The sequence below is a fragment of the Capra hircus genome (assembly GCF_001704415.2).
Source record: "Capra hircus breed San Clemente chromosome X unlocalized genomic scaffold, ASM170441v1, whole genome shotgun sequence".
NCBI lineage: Eukaryota > Metazoa > Chordata > Mammalia > Artiodactyla > Bovidae > Capra > Capra hircus.
The window spans coordinates 51537197-51557734 of record NW_017189516.1 but is presented as its reverse complement, the minus strand read 5'-3'; the positions used below and the strand labels follow the sequence as shown (position 1 = coordinate 51557734).

At 36.5% G+C, this 20538-nt stretch overlaps 1 protein-coding gene across 2 annotated transcripts in view; it reads left to right on the top strand.

Moving 5' to 3' along the window:
- CDKL5 (cyclin dependent kinase like 5) overlaps positions 1–20538 on the top strand; it is a 176441-nt gene that overhangs the window by 48381 nt on the left and 107522 nt on the right. For both annotated transcript variants that reach the window (XM_018043886.1, XM_018043885.1), the window contains exons 2-3: positions 13623–13852; positions 16330–16364. In XM_018043886.1, coding sequence (XP_017899375.1) covers positions 13789–13852; positions 16330–16364 — 99 coding nt within the window. In that variant the 5' untranslated portion in view covers positions 13623–13788. The remainder of the gene's footprint in view (positions 1–13622; positions 13853–16329; positions 16365–20538) is intronic.

The window sequence follows — 20538 nt, the reverse complement described above, 5'->3', positions numbered from 1 at the left end:
TCTTCATGGGTACCTATTTATAGTCCATCCCACCCTTAGCCTTTCACCTGGGTGGTTGCAATAGCTCCCTGGTTGTTACACCCCCAAATTGATAGCTCCCTTTTGAGGCACAGAGCCTTTCTCTACTCTGTAGCTTGTGTGATCTTTTCAAAATGAAAATCATCTGATTGTCGTTCTACCCCCAAACCCACCTCCCATTCTTGTTCAAAACCCTCCAGTGACTCTGTCTCACGATAAAGATGTAACTACTTAAACAACTTGCTCTTTTTCCAGCCTCACCTTGTACTGGGTTATTAACCACTCAACGCTTCCTATCTTTGAGTCTTTTCTGTCTGCCATGTTCCCTCCTCAGTTGGGATTTTGGCATAAATCATCCCTCCTCTGTAAGTTTATGTCTGATTGTCCTGGAGATCTCAGCTCACTGAAACTTTTCTCTGGAAAAGCCAACCCTCCCTAATTAGGTAGAAAAACTTGTACAAGCCCTTGTAGAGCTTATATCTCTTTTTCATAGCACTTATATTGCAATTTATACTTACTGTGTGATTCTTTGATAAACTCCCTGACGTAAGGGGTTTTATTTTCTTTACCAGTATGTTCTCAGTGTCTGTCATTGTGCCTGGCATATAGTTAACTCTCAAGACATATTGAATGATTGCTTACTTTTAAGTTCTCAGCTTTGGAGTTTGAAGAATATATTGATTTACCCTTTCTGAAAAAAATATGACTATATTTGCTCTAGGTCAGTCTTTGTTCTCTTTTTTTCCCTGTGGCTTTCCCAAGACCACTGAGGTTCACAGTCTGATCTCCAAAGTCTTAAAGCATTTGAGATATGAAATGTACGTAGGCCAATGGTCTTGAATTCATTTGAAATCCGTAGGTATTCTTCAATGGTTTTGGCTTTCAGTTCCTTCTCTTTTTTTTTCCATCTGGGAAAGAGAGTGTGTTTTGTTGGTATGGTTAGTGAGGGGTTTTTGGTTTGTTTGTTTTTAATTTTTTGGGGGGGTTGTTTTCCAGTTGCTCAGTCATGTCTGACTCTGCAACCCCATGGACTGCAGCACACCAGGCTCCCCTGTCCTTCATTATCTCTCACAGTTTGCTCAAATTTATGTCCATTGAGTCAGTGATGCTATCTAACTAAATTGTTCTCTGCTGCCCCCTTCTCCTTTTGCCCTCAGTCTTTGCCAGCATCAGGATCTTTTCCAGTGAGTCTGCTCTTCCAATCAAGTGGCCAAAGGATTGGAGCTTCAGCTTCAGCATCAGTCCTTCCAATGAATATTCAGAGTTGATTTCCTTTAGGATTGACTGGTTTGATCTTACAGTCCAAGGGACTCTCAAGAGGCTGCTGCTGCTGCTAAGTTGCTTCAGTTGTGTCCGACTCTGTGCGACCCCATAGACAGCAGCCCACCAGGCTCCCCCGTCCCTGGGATTCTCTAGGCAAGAACACTGGAATGGGTTGCCATTTCCTTCTCCAATGCATGAAAGTGAAAAGTGAAAGTGAAGTTGCTCAGTCGTGTCCAACTCCTCGCGACCCCATGGACTGCAGCCTACCAGGCTCCTCCGCCCATGGGATTTGCCAGGCAAGAGTACTGGAGTGGGGTGCCATTGCCTTCTCCACAAGACGCTTCTCCAGCACTGCAATTCCAAAGCAGCAGTTCTTCAGTGTTCAGACATTTTTATGGTCCAACTTTCACATCCGTACATGACTACAGTAAAACCATAGCTTTGGCTTATATGGTGCTTTGTCAACCAAGTGATGTCTCTGCTTTTTAATACACTGTCTAGGTTTGTCATAGCTTTCCTTCCAAGGAACAAGTGTCTTAATTTCATGGCTGCAGTCACCATCCACGGTGCTTTTGGAGCCCAAGAAAATAAAATCTGTCACTGTTACCACTTTTTCCTCTTCTGTTTGTCATGAAGTGATGGGACCAGATTCCATGATCTGCGTTTTTTGAATGTTGAGTTTTAAGCCAGCTTTTTCACTCTCCTCTTTTACCCTCATCAAGAGTCTCTTTAGTTCCTCTTTGCTTTCTGCCATTAGGGTGGTATCATCTGCATATCTGAAGTTGTTGATATTTCTCCTGGCAGTCTTGATTCCAGCTTGTGATTCATCCAGCCTGGCATTTTGCATGATTGTAGTAGTAGAGGACAATAACAGACCACATTTTCTGATTCACATCAACACAGTAAAATGGTTCTCAACTTCTTTAAGTTTGTTCTAAATTCAGTTGTTTAAATTTAGAGATCAGAGCAAGTTACTGGTAAAAACCATGATAAAATTGATACATTTTCATGCAAGGGCTTTCAAAACCTTTTAAACCAATAGTATTTCTTAAACAGTACAATGTTAGTGTGAACTCCAGTTTAGTTCTTTTTTTAAAATCTGAACCTTGAGGTCCTCAGATTCTCAGGAAGGGCTGGGAGTTTTAACAGGCTTGGCAGTACTAGAAGAAATATCAGGTAACTGGGTAAGAGAGACATTGACTTGGTATTGGATTCCCTAACTTGTGGAAAGACCCTAAGGGTAAAGGGGAGGCAAGATACATGTTTCACAATTAGAAATTTTTATTCTATTAAACTGTGTGTATATTACTCATGATAGTCAAATATCAGTTTGATTTAATTATGAGAACTTAATTACAGATAATGGATTGATTACTCTTTACTATTGGAGGAATAAAGCAAAATGAAGGTCCTATTTATTGTGTCAGATGGTCCTATTTAGGAAGAAAACTAAGTAGGAGTGCATTATCTCTTCACCTATAGTCAATATGGAGAATTCTCTGTAAGAGAGTAGGGTGTTTTATCATAAGGGTGTGCTTTCCATGGAAACGATTTCTTTTCATACATAGATCATGAGTTTCAAATTTCAAACCATTTGAACTCTTATTATAGCAGAAGTTTTGTTGTGTACCACATCATTCCTGTCCAGTTTCAGTGACAAAATGATTCTCTCATTTGTATGTATAAAGACAATGCCAGAAATGAAAACAAAACTCATGATTCATCTGATTTTGTACTTTCTTTCTTTCAGAAGAAAAGACCCATTGAGATGAAGATTATAATTTCAGCAACAAAGGAAACATTTAAGGCTCAGGCAGCCCTTAAATTCAATACTAGTAATATGTGAAGTACATTATAATCCTTACATTTCTCTCAGTTCTTGTAGGTACATACTTGCCAATGCAGAGACAAGATTGCTTAATTTTAGGTGTATTTCTTAGTTCAAGATGGGGGTTTAGTCACTTAGTTGTGTCTGACTTTGCGACCCTATGGACTGTAGCCCGCCAGGCTTCTCTGTCCATGAGATTTCCCAGGCAAGAATACTGGAGTGGGTTGCCAGTTCCTTCTCCAGGGGATCTTCCCAACACAGGAATTAAACTCGGGTCTCTTGCATTGCAGGCAGGTTCTTTACCAACTGAGCTAAAGACAAATACACTTAAAAAATCATTCTGTTATTTACAAAGTTAATAGTAATCAAAATCTCAAACAACTTTTGAGAGATTTTAGAATGTTTTTATTGGAAGGGACCTTAGAGGACATCTAATTTAGTGCATGACTCTTGTACATGACTTTTCTGGCATAGTGAGGCTAAACTGCTTTCAGTGGCCTCTTCCTGCCCCCCGCAGGTCCCCTGCTAGTCTTCTGTGCTTTGGATTACAGATCTTCTCTGTTTCTTGAATTTATCAAGCTCTCTAAGACTCTGTGACTTCCCTGGTGGCTCAGACAGTAAAGCATCTGCCTACAATGCTGGAGACCCAGGTTCGATTCCTGGGTTGGGAAGATCCCCCGGAGAAGGAAATGGCAACCCACTCCAGTATTCTCGCCTGGGAAATCCCATGGACAGAGGAGCCTGGCAGGCTACATCCATGCGGAAGCAGAGTCAGACACGACTGAGTGACTTCACTTCAAGACTCTGTATTGCCTTGAATGCTCTTCTCACATCCCTGTTCCCATGACTTGCTTCTTGACATTAAGCAGATTTCAGTGAAATTTCACCTCCCCATACAGGCCTTTCGCAGACTACCTTATCTACCTGCCCACCCCTTCCCCTTTCAATCTCCAAAACTCTCCACCATATGACTGTTTTCTTTCCTTCATAATAATTGTCGCTATCTGGAATGATCATGTTTGTTTGTTTATTGTCTGTCTCCTCATTGTCTCTATGGGAGCAGGGACTGTTTGTCTCCTGAAGCATCTCTGGTGGGCTGGCCCAGTGTAGGTGTCTGACAGATATTTATAGAATGAATAACCATTAATGGTTCATCATTGTCCAGATCACTACTGCACTGATATGCCTGCTTTTTACCACTTTACTAGCACTGATCTTAGTTATTCCCCCTGAAATAACCCAAATCAGCTGCTTGATTCCCTCTTTTTCAAGGAGTTTTCACACTTTGGGATGCCAGTCATCTCTCATTGAGGCATATCTTGTCCAGTTTCCTTACTAGCTCCTCATCTGGCGTGATTTTGGAGTGTGGTCATCATTCAGATGATCTGTCACTGGGAGTTTTTGGTTTTGCTGTTGATACCCAACACTAGACACATGGGATTATACGGAATCTGGAGAGAGAAAGTTCAAGTAAACTTTTTTTTTGATTGATGTAATATTGAAATGCTCTATCTTTGATAAAAATTATCTTTTGCCTCCATATAAATACCATGAAACTATTTATGTATGATGTCATTATCAGAATTATTTTTGACTTGTTAAAACCTTATTTTATTGTGAAATACAACACAGAAGTAGGTAAAACAAATTTACACTCTAATGTATATTTAGCTATCACTCAAGTCAAGAAATAGAATATTACCAGTGTCCCAGAAAGCCCTCTTATGTTATCAATCTCAACTCCTCCCTGGAGCTAATTAATATCCTCATTTTTAAAAGAGACACTTCTTTGATTACTTATTTTTTAAATAGATTTACCACTTATATATGCATATCTAGCCGATATAGTTTGTAATTCAGCTTTACCTGTTATAAAACTGTGTATAAATGAAATCAAGATTGCTCTGAGAAATATCAACAACCTAGGATATGGAGATGATGCCACTCTAATGGCAGAAAGCAAGGAAGAACTAAAGAGCCTCTTGATACAGGTGAAAGAGAAGAGTGAAAAAGCTGGCTTAAAACTCAACATTCAAAAATCTAAGATCATGGCATCCAGTCCCATCACTTCATGGTAAATAGAAGGGGAAAAGTAGAAGAAATGACAGATTTTATTTATTTGGGCTCCAAAATCACTGGGGACAGTTGACTGCTGCCGTGAAATGAGAAGACACTTGCTCCTTGGAAGGAAAGCTATGACAAACTTAGTGTATTAAAAAGCAGACAGATCACTTTGATGACAAAGGTCCGTATAGTTAAAGCTATGGTTTTTCTGTAGTCATGTACAGATGTAAGAGCTGGCCCATAAGAAAGGCTGAGTGCCGAAGAGTTGATGCTTTTGAACTTTAGTGCTAGAGAAGACTCTTGAGAGGCCTTTGGACTGAAAGGAGTCAAACCAGTCTATCCTAAAGAAATCAACCATGAATATTCACTGGAAGGACTGATGCTAAAGCTGAAGTTCCAATCCTTTGGCCACCTGATGTGAAGAGCCCACTCACTGGAAAAGACCCTGATGCTTGGAAAGATTGAGGGCAAAAGGAGAAGGGGGTGGCAGAGGATGAGATGGTTAGACAGCATCACCAACTCAATGGATGTGAATTTGAGGAAACTAAGAGATAGTGAAGGACAGGGGAGCCTGGTGTGCTGCAGTCCACGGGGTTGCAAAGAGTTGGACAGACTGAGTGACTTTCCAACAGCAACAACACTACAAGCTTAGTTGCTTAAAACAGCACCCATATATTACCTCACAGTTCTGTAAATCAGAAGACTGGGATGGTATGGCTGGGTTCTCTGCTTAACGTAATACTGATAGAAAGCTAGAGTTTAGTGTGTTGACTGGGGCCGAGTTCTCCTTTGTCCTTGATTAGTTACAAAGTTGAGATCCAGCTCTTTTTGATCTCTCTATTTTTGTGTGTTTTCTATTTCATGAACTTCTGCTCTTATTTCTTTCTTTATATTTTCTTTGGATTTATTTTACTGTTCTTTAAAAAAAAAAAACCTTTTGAGATTGATTCTTAGTTTATTTTTTATATTTTGTGATATATGCATTTATAAGGGTTTGATTACCTCCCTAAGCATTAATTTCTAATGAATTTGTATTTTTATTTTTAAATGTTTATTATTTCTTCTTTGACTGACATGAATTATTTTAAGAATGTTATTTATTGATTTCTAAACATATGGATGAAAAGTGAAAGTGTTAGTCACTCCGTCGTGTCTGACTCTTTGAAACTTTACCCGCTGTAGCCCGCCAGGCTCCTCTATCCATGTTCTTCTCCAGGCAAGAATACTGGAGTGGGTAGCCATTACCTTCTCCAGGGGATTTTCCAGACTGAGGGATTGAATCTGGGTCTCCTGCATTGCAGGTGGATTCTTTACTGTCTGAGCAAACATATGAATATTTCTTAATTATTTCTTTTGTGACTAATTTGTTGAGTACTTGCATTGTGGAGAGAGAACATCCTCGGACTAAATCCTTGTAATTTGCTTTGAATTGCATTTCAGCCTAGCACATTATCAGTTTTTATAAATGTGCTGTGTGTGCTTGGGGGAAGAAAGATATTCTACAGTTCTTTTCATTTGTTTAAGTTTTAAAAATGAAAGTATTATGTATACTTTTTATGCTGTCTGTGTTGAGTTCCCTTGGTGGTATTCTGTTTTCCAGTTCTGGAATTCTAATTTCTTTCCCCAGTTTGTTCTACCTTGTGGACCTCCCAGTTCTGTCAAAATGTTCAACCCTTGGGTTTTTATTCATTCAACTCTATAGTTGTCTCACAATCTAGGTCTGATAATCCTGATATTATAAATTTTCTGGGGCATTTTCTGTTTTGGTCATTTCTGTTCTTGTTAATGTTATATGTATCTTGTTATCTTTGATTATGTATTGCATGAGCTAAATGAGAAATTATCTGTAGCAATATTATGATGGCTGCATTCTTGTTACCCTCCTGCCAACTGCCCCCACACCCTGCACCCTACCACCTACTGCTACCCCTTTCAAGCAGATAACTGTTGGCACTAACCATCTGAATGTGGGACCACCTCAATCCAAGGGACACTTAGAGGTTTATTTAGGTCACTCAGGTGACAGCTAAAGCTATCATTCAGGTCTGTTCTGGGACTGCTTTCTTTCTGGTTTCCTTTATCCTAAGAGTATAGCTCTTGGGGTTTCAGCTTCGAGTGAGTGATGCTTATCATACTTTCTTCTTTTGAAACACTTTTACCTTTGACCTTCTTGCCCCTGGATTTATGAGTTTCAAGAGCAAGCCTGTTTTTCTCCCTATTTTTCTGAATCTTCCTTCAAGTGTCTGTGAGCTAAAATTGTTTTGGATGATTTGGATTACCTTGCTGAGTTCTATTCCTTTGCCTTGATATCAGCCAGGTAATTCTTCATAACCTTCAGTCTTGGGGATTTTTAGGCTGTTCTTTAGAAATATTACCTCCAGCATTTGTATTTGTTCTTAAAAGGACATTTCATCCACGGTATTTAGTTACTTGAAGCTGAAGTGTCTGAGTTTTTAAGGCCTTGAAAAATTAATCAGTATTATTCATATAAAATTGTAGTTAAATCCAATTTAGCTTTAAGTTTTTCCCTCAATTTGAATTCAGTTCATTTCAGTTGGCAGTTGTGTCTGACTCTTTGTGACCCCATGGACTGCAGCATGCCAGGCTTCCCTGTCCATCACCGACTCCCGGAACTTACTCAAACTCGTGTCCATCGAGTCAGTGATGCCACTCAACCATCTCATCCACTGTGGTCCCCTTCTCCTCCCGCCTTCAGTCTTTTCCAGCATCAGATTCTTTTCCATTGAGTCAGTTCTTCGCATCAGGTGGCCAAAGCACTGGAGTTTCAGCTTCAGCATCAGGCCTTCCAGTGAATATTCAGGACTGATTTCCTTTAGAATGGACTGGTTGGAATTCCTTGCAGTCCAAGGGACTCTCAAGAGTCTTCTCCAACACCACAGTTCAAAAGCATCAATTCTTTGGTGCTCAGCTTTCTTTATAGTCCAACTCTCACATCCATACATGACCACTGGAAAAACTATAGCCTTGACTAGATGGACCTTTGTTGGTAAAGTAATGTCTCTGCTTTTTAATATGCTGTCTAGGTTGGTCATACCTTTTCTTCCAAGGAGCAAGTGTCTTTTAATTTTGTGGCTGCAGTCATCATCTGTAGTGGTTTTGGAGCCCAAGGAAATAAAGTTTCTCACTGTTTCCATTGTTTCCCCTTCTATTTATTTGTCATGAAGTGATGGGACTGGATGCCATGATCTTAGTTTTCGGAATGTTGAGTTTTAAGCCAACTTTTTCACTCCTCTTTCACTTTCATCAAGAGGCTTGTTAGTTCTTCTTTTCTTTCTGCATGAGGGTGGTGTCATCTGCATTTCTGAGGTTGATATTTCTCCGAGTGATCTTGATTCCAGCTTGTCCTTCATCCACCCCAGCATTTTACATGATATACTCTGTATAGAAGTTAAATAAGCAAGGTGACAATATACAGTCTTGATGTACTCCTTTCCCAATTTGGAACCAGTCTGTTGTTCCATGTCCAGTTCTAACTGTTTCTTCTTGACCTGCATACAGATTTCTAGGAAGCATTTCAGGTGGTCTGGTATTCCCATCTCTTTAAGAATTTTCCACAGTTTGTTGTGATCCATACAGTCAAAGGCTTTGGCGTAGTCAATAATGCAGAAGTAGATGTTTTTCTGGGACTCTTTTGCTTTTTCTATGATCCAGCAGATATTGGCAGTTTGATCTCTGGTTCCTCTGCCTTTTCTAAATCCAGCTTGAACATGTGGATCAATTTGAATACTGGGAGTTAAAAGACTGTTCTTGACACCTGTGTTACATATTTACTCACATTTAAATTCTGATTCCCAGGGTTTACATTACTTGATTTGCATAGAGAATAGGTGGGACCAAATGTTCTTTATATATACTTACATATATAACTTTTGTGGGTGCTGAGTCTTCTTAATAGGAATGACTTAATTTTTTTCCCTAGTTTCCTTTTAAATGAGCTGTACCATTCTTGACAGAGAGTGGAATATTTATTGTTTCCTGGGTGTTCTTCCAAATCAGCCATAGAAAAGAATGATTCATTCTCAGAAACACTCTGCACATCTTTTACCTGGAAAGTGACTGACTTAGATCTTCATATGTTGGCTCCTTCCTGTTAGTGATATTCCACTTCAAGTGTCACCTTTGTAGAGGGGCCTCTTTGAGTAATCACTCCTTGTTTCTCCCTTCATAACATGTATCATTATCTGATAATAATCTTGCATTTTTCCCCCCTTAGTAAAATGTGAAGCACCATGAGGGCAAGGATTTTGCCTATCTAGTTCACAACTGTCTCTTGTCTTATTTACTCTTCCTCTGAGTCATGTTAGACAGTCAGTAATTTTTTTGTTTAATAAATGAATGAATAGAACAAATGTTTATTTCTTGAAAATATTTGAAATTGTGACATCATTTTCTCTAAATGTCACAGTCATCCTTTAAAAATGTGTGGTTCCATTGAATTAAAGTTGTTTTCTAAAATAAGTGTTGTGTTTGCTTTCTCTTGCCTTTTTTCAAAAACGATTTTGGTAAATATTGAATGAAAAGTCAGACAATAAAAAATCTGATCTAAAGTGTTAGAGTGACAAATATTTAGCATTAGGGACCACTGTGACTTTGATATATATTGAGCTGGAAGGAGGTCAGTGTGACTGGAGTGGAACAATCAAGGGAAAGAAGAGTCAGAGATGACATCAGAGGAGAGGAGATTAAGACCTGATGGCTTATGTGGACTTTGACTTTCACTCTTAATGATATGGGAGGCCACTGGAGGATTTTGAGCAGAGAAGTAACACAGAGGTGAGTGTGGACTATAGGGATATTAAAGTATGGCCTACTTCCAAGTTCTCATGTCAGTTCCGCTGGCTATTTTGTCTCTCTCTGCCTAGACCACCCTGTCTTAATTTTTATAGCTCAGTTCTAACTCTCAGTATATTTGGTAGAGAGTATCTTGCCAGACCCTCCCCTCAAGGCTGAGCCTTCTTATTTTTCTTATTTGGAAGAGTATTGGCTGTACTTGGAATTCTGCTCTTCCATATATATTTTAGAATCAGCTTACTGTAATTCCTCAGAAAACTCTTGGGATTCTGATTGAAATTGCATTGCCTGTATAGATTAATATAGAGATAATTGATATCCTTTAGCCTTAAAATTGGAAAAACTTCATTGATCTAGGTAATCTTTAATGACTTTCAATAAACTTTACATATATATACACATAAGTACACACATATGTGATATATATGCTTATGTATATGTGTATATATGTATACACATGTATATATATGTATGTGTATACACATGTATATATGTATATACACATGTATATGTATACATGTATATATTTGAATAGAGGTCTTAAGTATCTTTTTTGTTAAGTCCTAAGTGTCTTTTTTGTTGTAAAGATGATTTTTAAAACTTACATTTTCTGTTTCTTTTTGATGTTTACAAATACAGTTGATATTTGTATACTGAGTTTATATTTAGCTTGCTAACCCTTATAATTCTAATAATTTTTAGATTCCTTTGCATTTTCTTTTTTTTGTTTGTTTTGCTATTTCTTTTTAAAATTTTTTTAAATATAAATTTATTTATTTTAATTGGAGGTTAATTACTTTACAATATTGTATTGGTTTTGCCATACATCAACATGAATCCACCACAGGTATACACATGTTCCCCATCCTGAACCCTCCTCCCTCCCTGTACCATCCCTCTGGGTCGTCTCAGTGCACCAGCCCCAAGCATCCAGTATCATGCATCGAACCTGGACTGGTGATTCGTTTCATATATGATATTATACATGTTTCATATAAACAATAATATCTGTAAATTCTGGTTTTCTCTTTCCAGTCCTATATAGTTCATTCCTTTATTATTATTTTTTTTTTACTTACTGAGCTGTCTGGAACCCACCAGGATAATGTTTAATAGTAATGTTAATAAGTATTAATAACAGAATTTCTTGTCATGTTCTTAATTTTTAAAGGGGCTATATCTAAATATTCCACACTTAAGAATGATATTATAGGTTTTTTCAGATACTTTTATCAAGATATGAACATTTAAAAGACATTTAATTATGGACATATTTCTCTTTAGATTTACATTCCTACCATTAGTATATAAAACGGCCACTTTTTGTGTCAGTACTTTATATCACATAGGATACTCAAATTTATTAAGTTTCAGATTTCATAAGCAGCAAAGAAAATTTCTTTACTGGTTTAGATTTATTTCTTCCTTTTAAACCAGTACTTTATGTTGATATAACTGTTCTTCTTAAAGATAGTCTAGGTTTTTTTTTTTTAAGCAAAAAAATATTTCAAAATAATTTCAGATTTAAAATTGTAAAGATCATGTAAAGAATTTCCTGTTTCATGGAGTCTTGACCCAGATCTCCCAAATGTAAACATTTTATAATATTTACTTTATCATTCTTTCTGTTTCTCTTCCTCTGTATCTACATATGTATTTTTTTCTGAATTGGTTTAACTTGCAAATTATCTCTCAGAACGTTGATATTCTCCTTTTATTTTTTTCTGTTAAGCTTTTTATTAGATTGTTCTAGAGATTTAGGCTGTGCTTTATTTATTTTATCAAAATTTAATTGACATATAACATTGGTTCCAAGAGTATAGCATAATGATTTCATATTTGTATATATTACAAAAGGATCACATAAGTCTGCTTATCATCCATCACCACACATAGTTATGTATTCTTTCTTGTGAAGAGCACTTAAGATTTACTCTTAGTGTAGTCGCTCAGTTGTGTCTGACTCTTTGCGATCCCCTGGACTGTAGGCCACCAGGCTCCTCTGTCCATGGGATTCTCCAGACAAAAATACTGGAGTGGGTTGCCATTTCCTTCTCCAGGGGATCTTCCCAACCCAGGGATCGAACCTGGGTCTTCCATATCACGGGCAGGTGCTTTACCCTCTGAGCCACCAGGGAAGCCCAAGATTTACTCTTAGCCACTTTCAAATATACAGTAGAGTATTATTAACTATAGTCACCATGTTGTACATTGCATCCCTAGGACTTGCTCATTTTATAACCAGAAAATTTGTACCTTTGGATCACCACTCATCTTGTCATTTCTTAAAATAAGAGGACTGTTGTATGTAACCACCTTACTATTGTCAAAAAAAATTATAATTGATACAGTATTATCTAATCTGTGGGCTTCCCTTGTGGTTCAGCTGGTAAAGAATTCGCCTGCAATGTGGGAGACCTGGCTTCGCTCCCTGGGTTGGGAAGATCCCCTGGAGAAGGGAAAAGCTACCCACTGCAGTATTCTGGCCTGGAGAATTCCATGGATTACAGTCCATGGGGTTGCAAAGAGTCGGACACGACTGAGCGACTTTCATTTTACTATCTAATCTGTAGACTTTTAAGTTTTATCATTTACCCTTTATAGCAAAAAAAAAATTTTTTTTCTTGTCTAGCATCCAGTCCAAGATCATGCATTATATTTAGTTATCATGGCTCTTAATCTTCTTTTCTGGAACAGTTGCTTAGTCGTTTCTTATGTTTCATGACATAGACATTTTTAAAGAATACAGGCCAGTTATTGAGTAGACTATTCCTCAGTTTGGGCTTGTCTGTTGCTGCCTATGGTTAGATTCATGTTTTACCCTTTTAGAAGAATGTATGTGTATATGTAATTTACATACACATTTATATCTATTTCTTTATCTCTCTATATTAATAACTGACCTTACATGATTAACTCTTAATTCCAAGCTTTTCCAATTTTCATATTGGTAACTTCCTTTTATGAGAATGAGACGAAACCCACATTATCCACAGTATGTTTGCTTATTTGCTTAATTCTAGAATATACATAAAGAAGTTTCACATCTCTGTAAAAAATAACTGAGTATAATATTTGTTTATATTTCTTTTTTTGTTTGTTTGTTTGTTTGTTTATATTTCTTTAACTCAAGGAAAGTATGTAGTTAAAATACTGTTTTCAAAAGTTGTGTGTGTGTGCTCACTCGCTCAGTAATGTCTGACTCTGCGACCCCATGGACTGTAGTCCACCAGGATCCTCTGTCCATGGAATTCTCCTGGCAAGAATACTGGAGTGGATTGCCATTTCCTCCTCCAGGGGATCTTCCCAACCCAGGAATCGAACTCACATCTCCTGCTTTGGCAGTGTATTCTTTACCACTAAGCCACCTGGGAACCACTTTCAAAAGTTGCCTGGGGTTAATTCTTTTCCCTGCCCGGGCTCGTTCAGTGCAGTTATAGTATTCATTTCAAATATAGTTAAGTACATTTTTTTGATTGTGTTTCATTTTGGGTACTTCCCTCCTATTATTATTATTAGTAGTAGTGGTAGCATATGAAACAATGTGGTTTTAAAAGAACAGTACGAAAAGATTGGATAGGTTATTAGAGTACTGAGAAATAAAATTTATGACTTTTAATTGTGTTTGTTTTTTCAGGAAATCATTTAATAATTCACATTAGGACAAATATGTGAAAGTTCCTGCCAACCTGTGAATATTTCTTCCTTCGGACATTTTTTGTTCTACTTACTGTACAACTTTCTTAGAAGTTCTTCTTTGATGCCATGTTCTGTGGCTTGCATCTAAAGAGGAGTTTGTCTTCATGAAGATTCCTAACATTGGTAATGTGATGAATAAATTTGAGATCCTTGGGGTTGTAGGTGAAGGTAAGTTTAACATTCTTTGAGGTTTTGAGCAATGTGCAATTATATCTACCACCAAAAAAGTTATTAATTCAAATTCTATTATGTCAGTTAGGGTTATTTTGACTAACTCAAAATTTATATAAGTTAAATTTTACTTAATGCATGAGAAATAAATGAATAAATAACTTCTATTTGTCTATGAGAATGACAAACCACATTTTATAAATTCTGAGCCTCACGATTTGGTCATATTTTAACATCTCTGACATCAGGATGTGTGTTACAATCAGTAGCATGTCATGGTTTAATTGGCAGAACATTTTCTTTCCTAGTAGTACATAAAATAATACTTATAATCAATGACATCATCAATTTGATGAAATATGGTAATTTGTTTTTTCATAAATCTTCCTAATTCCTTTTTTTGTAATTTTTGCTCTTAACGATAACTTTTTGGAGATTTTGATAAATGATTCTTTTAATAGTATAAGTTACTATAATTATGATTTCTTTATATCTTTAAAGCATTGTTACAAAAGTATTGGTATTTCACAATTTTCAAGTGTATTTTGAATTTCAAAAGAAGTTTTACAGTTTACCTATGTCAACAGCATAGTTCTGGATTTTAATATTAAGTTATTAAATCCTTTTCAAATAACTAGAAACAATTAAAATATTGTGTAATCATTACGTATTTGCTTCAAGATGTGAAGTTTGAAGACAAAAAAAAAAAGAATCATTTTTCTTCACCTAGCTCCTTTTCGTCTTTTTCATTGGTATTCATTATGTAGATAAAATTCATTCTCAATGTCTTATTTACTATTAATTTTATAATACCTGATTTATTACTGTTTTTCAAAAGTGTTATATAGACTTATGCTGTAAAAATACTCACTGGAGAAGGTCAGCTCCTTGGATGTAACAAAGTTGGAATGTTTCAGATTCTGGGCCTAAGTTTTTCTGTATCATGACCTTTTTCTTAGTATGCCTATAGGTGATCCTCTTCTCAGGAATTAGCTTAGATTAACTACAACTATCAGTTGTTATTGTTGTTTTTCAGTTGCTCAGTCATATCTGACTCTTTGCAACCCTCTGGACTGCAGCATGCCAGGCTTCCCTGTCCTTCACCATCTCCCAGAGTTTGCTCAGACTCATGTCCATTGAGTTGATGATACCATCCAACCATTTCATCCTCTGTCGTCCTCTTCTCCTCCTGCCCTAAATCTTTCCCACCCTCAGGGTCTACAACTACCAGACTGGTATATAAATCAAAATATGTTAGTTTCAAGTTGTAGTCAGAACCATCATTGCTATTTTTTTTTCTTTGTAAACTACCTCAGATGCTTCTTGACTATGAAATACATATACATTAAGGAAATTAAAAGCTGTCAAGCAAACTCTACATCCCTGCAGCCTAAACAGTGCATTTTCACCCCATAGAAAAACTAACATGGGCGGTTAAATGAGGATTGGATGATTGCCTAGTGATTGTGGAGTTGAACTGGATGGCTATAATGGCTGGTTTCATCCTAACTGTGATAATAAGATTCATCCATCTCAACCAATTGAAGGATACTTATTCTGGTTCCCCGGTTTCTGTTGCAGACACATTTTCCAATTTTATTTCCCTGAAGTCCTCTTCTCAGACGCAAACACAGGCTTTGCCTGTCTGTAAACATCAATCATTTCTACCAACTTCAGTTATTGTATATTACATTTTTATTCTCCTGATTAGATTTTTTCACATTATAACTTTTGCCTCAATTTCCTTGCTGTCAACCCTGTGTTCTGGGTTTAAGGAAATAGTTTATTGGCTGATTAATAGGATAAGTAACCCAAAAGGTAGTGATGTGTCTCATTTGAAATATATCAAATAAAGTGGGAGTGCTTAGCTACAGATGGTCAGAGATCCTTGGACTACTTATGCTGGTGCCATTGAACTTAGTATTTATGGCAAAAATGTAGCAACTCCTAGTTATTAATTGGAATGCTGAGATGAGACCTGTACTATTTTGCAAGTCAGAGAAGACATTCTGGTATCCTAGAAGAGAATTTAATTGTCTCCTAGGAGAGAGAACATATTTGATAGGCTCCATGCTTGAGCCTACCCTTGTGAAACTATTAGCTCTTAAGTTTTGAGTTCCCTAGAATCTTTTGAGGTAATTTTAATTTACTCTTAAAGTTATTAGGTCCAAAGTGCATCTCTAGAAATTTTTCAACATCTCAAGTAAAATTTTCCTTAAAAAGAAAAACATTAAAAAGTACATGCTTGTTGGGGAAATGAGTTGCTTATACTCTTGGTTTATAAAAAATATATGATAAATATTCATGCTTTCTTTGTATATGGCTCATTCCATTATCACTGCAGAATATTATCATTTTAGGAATCACTGTTATTCCATATTTTGATAGCCACTGTAAATATAATAGAACTTTGATTTTTCCAAGAGCTGTACTTTGTATACGTGTCCCTAATTGTTCACTTCTTTTTATTATAGGAGCCTATGGAGTTGTACTTAAATGCAGGCATAAGGCAAGTACATGGTTTTTAAAAAGAAAATATCTGTGTATGTTTAACATTTTTGAAACTAATGTAGTATTCTGTGCATGTGGGCATATAATTAAAAATGTCTGTCTATGATGGTGATGCTTAAAGAAGAATTAATATGAGAACCTGAAAAAAGAGACTGCTTTGGGTAAGCTTTATCATGATTGGATAGTCATTAGTTCTTTATACTCATGAGCTATTTTTTTCAACTGACCTATATGTAGATGGAAAGCTGCCTAATGGGAAGAGAGAAAAGGTGGTAGAGAAGAAATCAAAGTAGTGGCAGATTTAATTTATGTCAAGAACTTAAGAGCAAGGAGGAGTTTCATGCAGTCAATATTTTTCTTGTAGAACCAATAATTTAAGATTGTTTATTGGGTCAGAATCCAGATTTTGAAGGGTAATGGATAGGTGTTTGGTTATGAAATAGGGCTTGAAGTAATAGTGTATGATTATGACTCTTAGCTGTTGTTGGTCACCCTTGAACAGCTTTGAAATGAATCTTATTATATAGGTTATTTGACTATGGTTAATAATCACCCGTTATTCAGGGAGGTTATTTCAAGATTCCGCAGGTGTTGCTGTATTGAGCATGTTTTACTCAGAGATTACCTTTAACCTGGCAAGTGTTGAAGCTGTAACAATTTCAAACATTAGGTTAAATGTTTTTCTTAGCTAGTCTGAATGTTAATATCTGGCCTCATACTATTTTGTGCATAATTTGTTAAGACCAAGGTTTAAATTTTTTTGGTATTTTATAGTGATATGATTCATGTTTGAGATGAGCTTAGCAGTTTAGTCTGAGCCATTTAAACTCTCAAATCTGTGACAGCACACATAAAGATGATGTAATTTTTATGTTTGCTTTTTCTTCCCTACTGTACAAAATATTACTTAACATTTTGAATTTAAGGCTTCATGACAACTGATGTATTTTGGATTTTACATCACATATCTCTTTAATTCAAAGAATTTTCTATTCTTGAAATTCGGTATTTGAATTATGTTATGTTGATAATAGTTATCTTAAGACCTCTGCCAGTAAATCTTAAAAAAAATTATTTGAATACTATTAGCTCTTGATTCAGGATGACTAAGAATTTAAAATAATAAATATAGTCAAAATAAATTTAGCCTCTTAAATTTCTAATTAAGAAATATCACTGCAGTTTGAAATTAAACAAATAGAAAGCTGTCTAGTGAAGTGCTATGCTTTTAGGGAGGTGCCTTGAGTTAAATTTAGGAAGCTTTAAAAATATTCTTGGATAGATACTACTCAAGGTTATTAGTGTCCAAATTAAATTTGAGTCCTTCTTGAACATAATACTCCTTTTTGTATACTGTGGCTCTGTTGATACAGCATAGCCAAGGGATGCTTCAGTTCTTAGTCTTACTCCTTGAATTTTAAAACCCAGGGATTTCTGGTACATAATAGCACATCTTCCAACAGTATTTTCTCTCAGTTGTCACACTTCTTCCTGTGACCTTTCTCCCTATACTTTCATCTAGTTTACTCATTTGTTAAGACATGGTTGTTAACTGTACCTGGTTCTCATATGCACACTATTAGTGCTGGCAAGATGGACTCAGAGTGAGACTGGATGAGAACTAGTGTCACTGCTCTCAGGAAACCACCTCTAAATGTGAACTCTGATTCCTTTGTCCATGTGCAGGGCATATTGAGTTCTAAGGATGAATAACCCATAGTTTTCTTGCTCTTGTATGTCTTGGTCTGTCTGAAGAGTTAGAAGAAGTGCATATTTAAAAAAAAAACAAACACACACATGTGAGATTGCTGCAAATGAGATTGCATCTTAAAAAAAAAAATACTTCTTTTTACTGCCCCTCACTAAATGAGGGCCTCGCAGACCAGCTTTCTGAGTATTGTTTCTTCCTTTCATGCACCAAAAAATATACCACTGGATAGAAAATTTGAAGCATAAATTAGTGTCTATCTCAGAGTCATATAGAATTTTTTCTAGAATTTGCAGTTGTTTAATCATTAGACTTGTTATAGTATACCCTTGTTTCAGCTAGAATCAAATCTTTCCCCAGCTATCCAAAAATAAAAGATTTGATGCTTCGGATAAGATTTACTCTTTCGGATCAAACAAATGGATATCTATGAAATCTCACAGTATAGTTTTAAAAAAAAGGATATAAACCTCTGTTTGGTGCCTATTATGTATAAAGTGATCACGCCCATATATTTTCCATACTTTCAAAGTTTTTAATAAAATGCTTATAAAAATGTATAAATCAGGTTGGCTGTGATTACTTACACAGGTATGTGTGATTGCTTGTGCATAAATTGGATCTCTTTTTGAGGAGCTTGGCTATGGTTGTATGTATAGTTAAATAATTTCTAGTGTATGGTGTATTTCAACAAGTATGAAAGAAAGTCACTGTTTTAATCTGTGTTCTGTGCAAGAAATTTAGAGGTCATGTTTATAAACAGATATATCTTGTCTTTTGTGAACATAATATGATATTGGGCTTTTCCAAGCCAAAGATCAGTTCTTAATTTACTGAAATAAATGCTACCCAATTAAAAAAGAAAAATGTAATTGTACTCTCTTTTTGACAGCTTCTGTTATCTTTATATGAACACTCTTAGCAATGACTGTTAAGCTGTTTATGGGGATTTATGATTTTACTCGCATTTGGAAAAAGTTCTGACCTGGACCTTTACCATACAAATGTGCGTTGCTTATTTTCTTTTTATTTGTGTGTCTGCTTTAAAGTGCCCAAGAGAGGGGAGGTATGTTTTAGAGCACAGTTTTCTTCACAGAAGCCCCAGGAGGTCATCTTCATAACAAAGTGGGGAGAATGGAATGGAGTTGAAATAGGGAGATGTGATTAGAACTTGAGGCAAGAGAGAGGATAGAGAGAGCTGGAGATTGATGCTAATCCAGTCTAGGACAGGGAAGTGCTGACTCATGTAGTTCATTTCCTATGGCTAAAGTTGATTTATGAGAAGTTTTTGTTTGTTTTGAAGTAGTAGGTGTATATATTCTTGAATAACTAGTTATAAAAGCTGTGAATAATCCAGTATTGGGGTACAGCCTGTAAGTATTAAATGATAAACTTGACTTAAATTAGAGAAAGTGAAAGTGAAGTCACTCAGTCATGTTCCACTCTGCGACCCCCTGGACTGTAGCCTGCCAGGCTCCTCCATCCATGGAATTTTCTAGGCGAGGGTACTGGAGTGGGTTGCCATTTCCTTCTCCAGGGGATCTTCCTGACCCAGGGATCAAACCCAGGTCACCCGCACTGCAAGTAGACACTTTACCATCTGAGCCACCAGGGAACCAAAAAGGAAAGACACCGAAGAGAGCTTTTGCAGAGTAGCGGGTCCCTGCAGAGAGGTTAAAGGTGATCCCAAGGATTGGTGGTGAACTGGAAAAGCATCGGTATCGTTTTACCTGACTGGAAAACTTAGAAAGGGTGTATAAGTTTGAAGGGAAAGATGAGTTTGGCTTTCACAATAAAGAATAAAATGTCAGCAGAGTACTAAACCTGATATTAGTAAATACCACATATTGAGCATCTACTGTATGTGGTAGGTAGGCAATCTATTTGATGTTTTACATTTAATCCCCACAATCCCCACTCTCCATCCCTACTTTATAAATGAGAAAACTGAGTCAGAGAGAGGCTGGGTGATAGAGCTAAGATTATGCAGCTAACAAGTGGCAAAACCAGGGTTTGATCTGACTCCAGAAATAGCTTCCTTGTGCCTGGGATGAAACTGAAATGATACGAGCCTTCCAAGAGGGAGCGCAGAGCAGAGTAAAAGACATGTTTAAATGATCTTACTGAAAGAAGAAGGAGTAGACCTCTTGCAAGCAAGGAAAAAAGATTTTTTTAAAGTGGGATTCACTAATAGTATAAAAATCTCATAAAAAGATCCATGATGATAAGGATTGAGGGGTGAGAAAATCCATTTCATTTAACAATGCCATTTATTAATGACTTCTCTAAGTCAAATGATACATTAATACCAAATAGCAAGAGGTTAAGGAGAGAGTAGATAGAGAAGATCTGGATTGCATCATTCTTCTCTTGTGAGAGTTCAGAAATTGAGATTGAGAGTAGTAGGAAGAATAGATTTGATTAAATATTTTCTAGTCAGGAATATCCATATTTCCCCTACTGA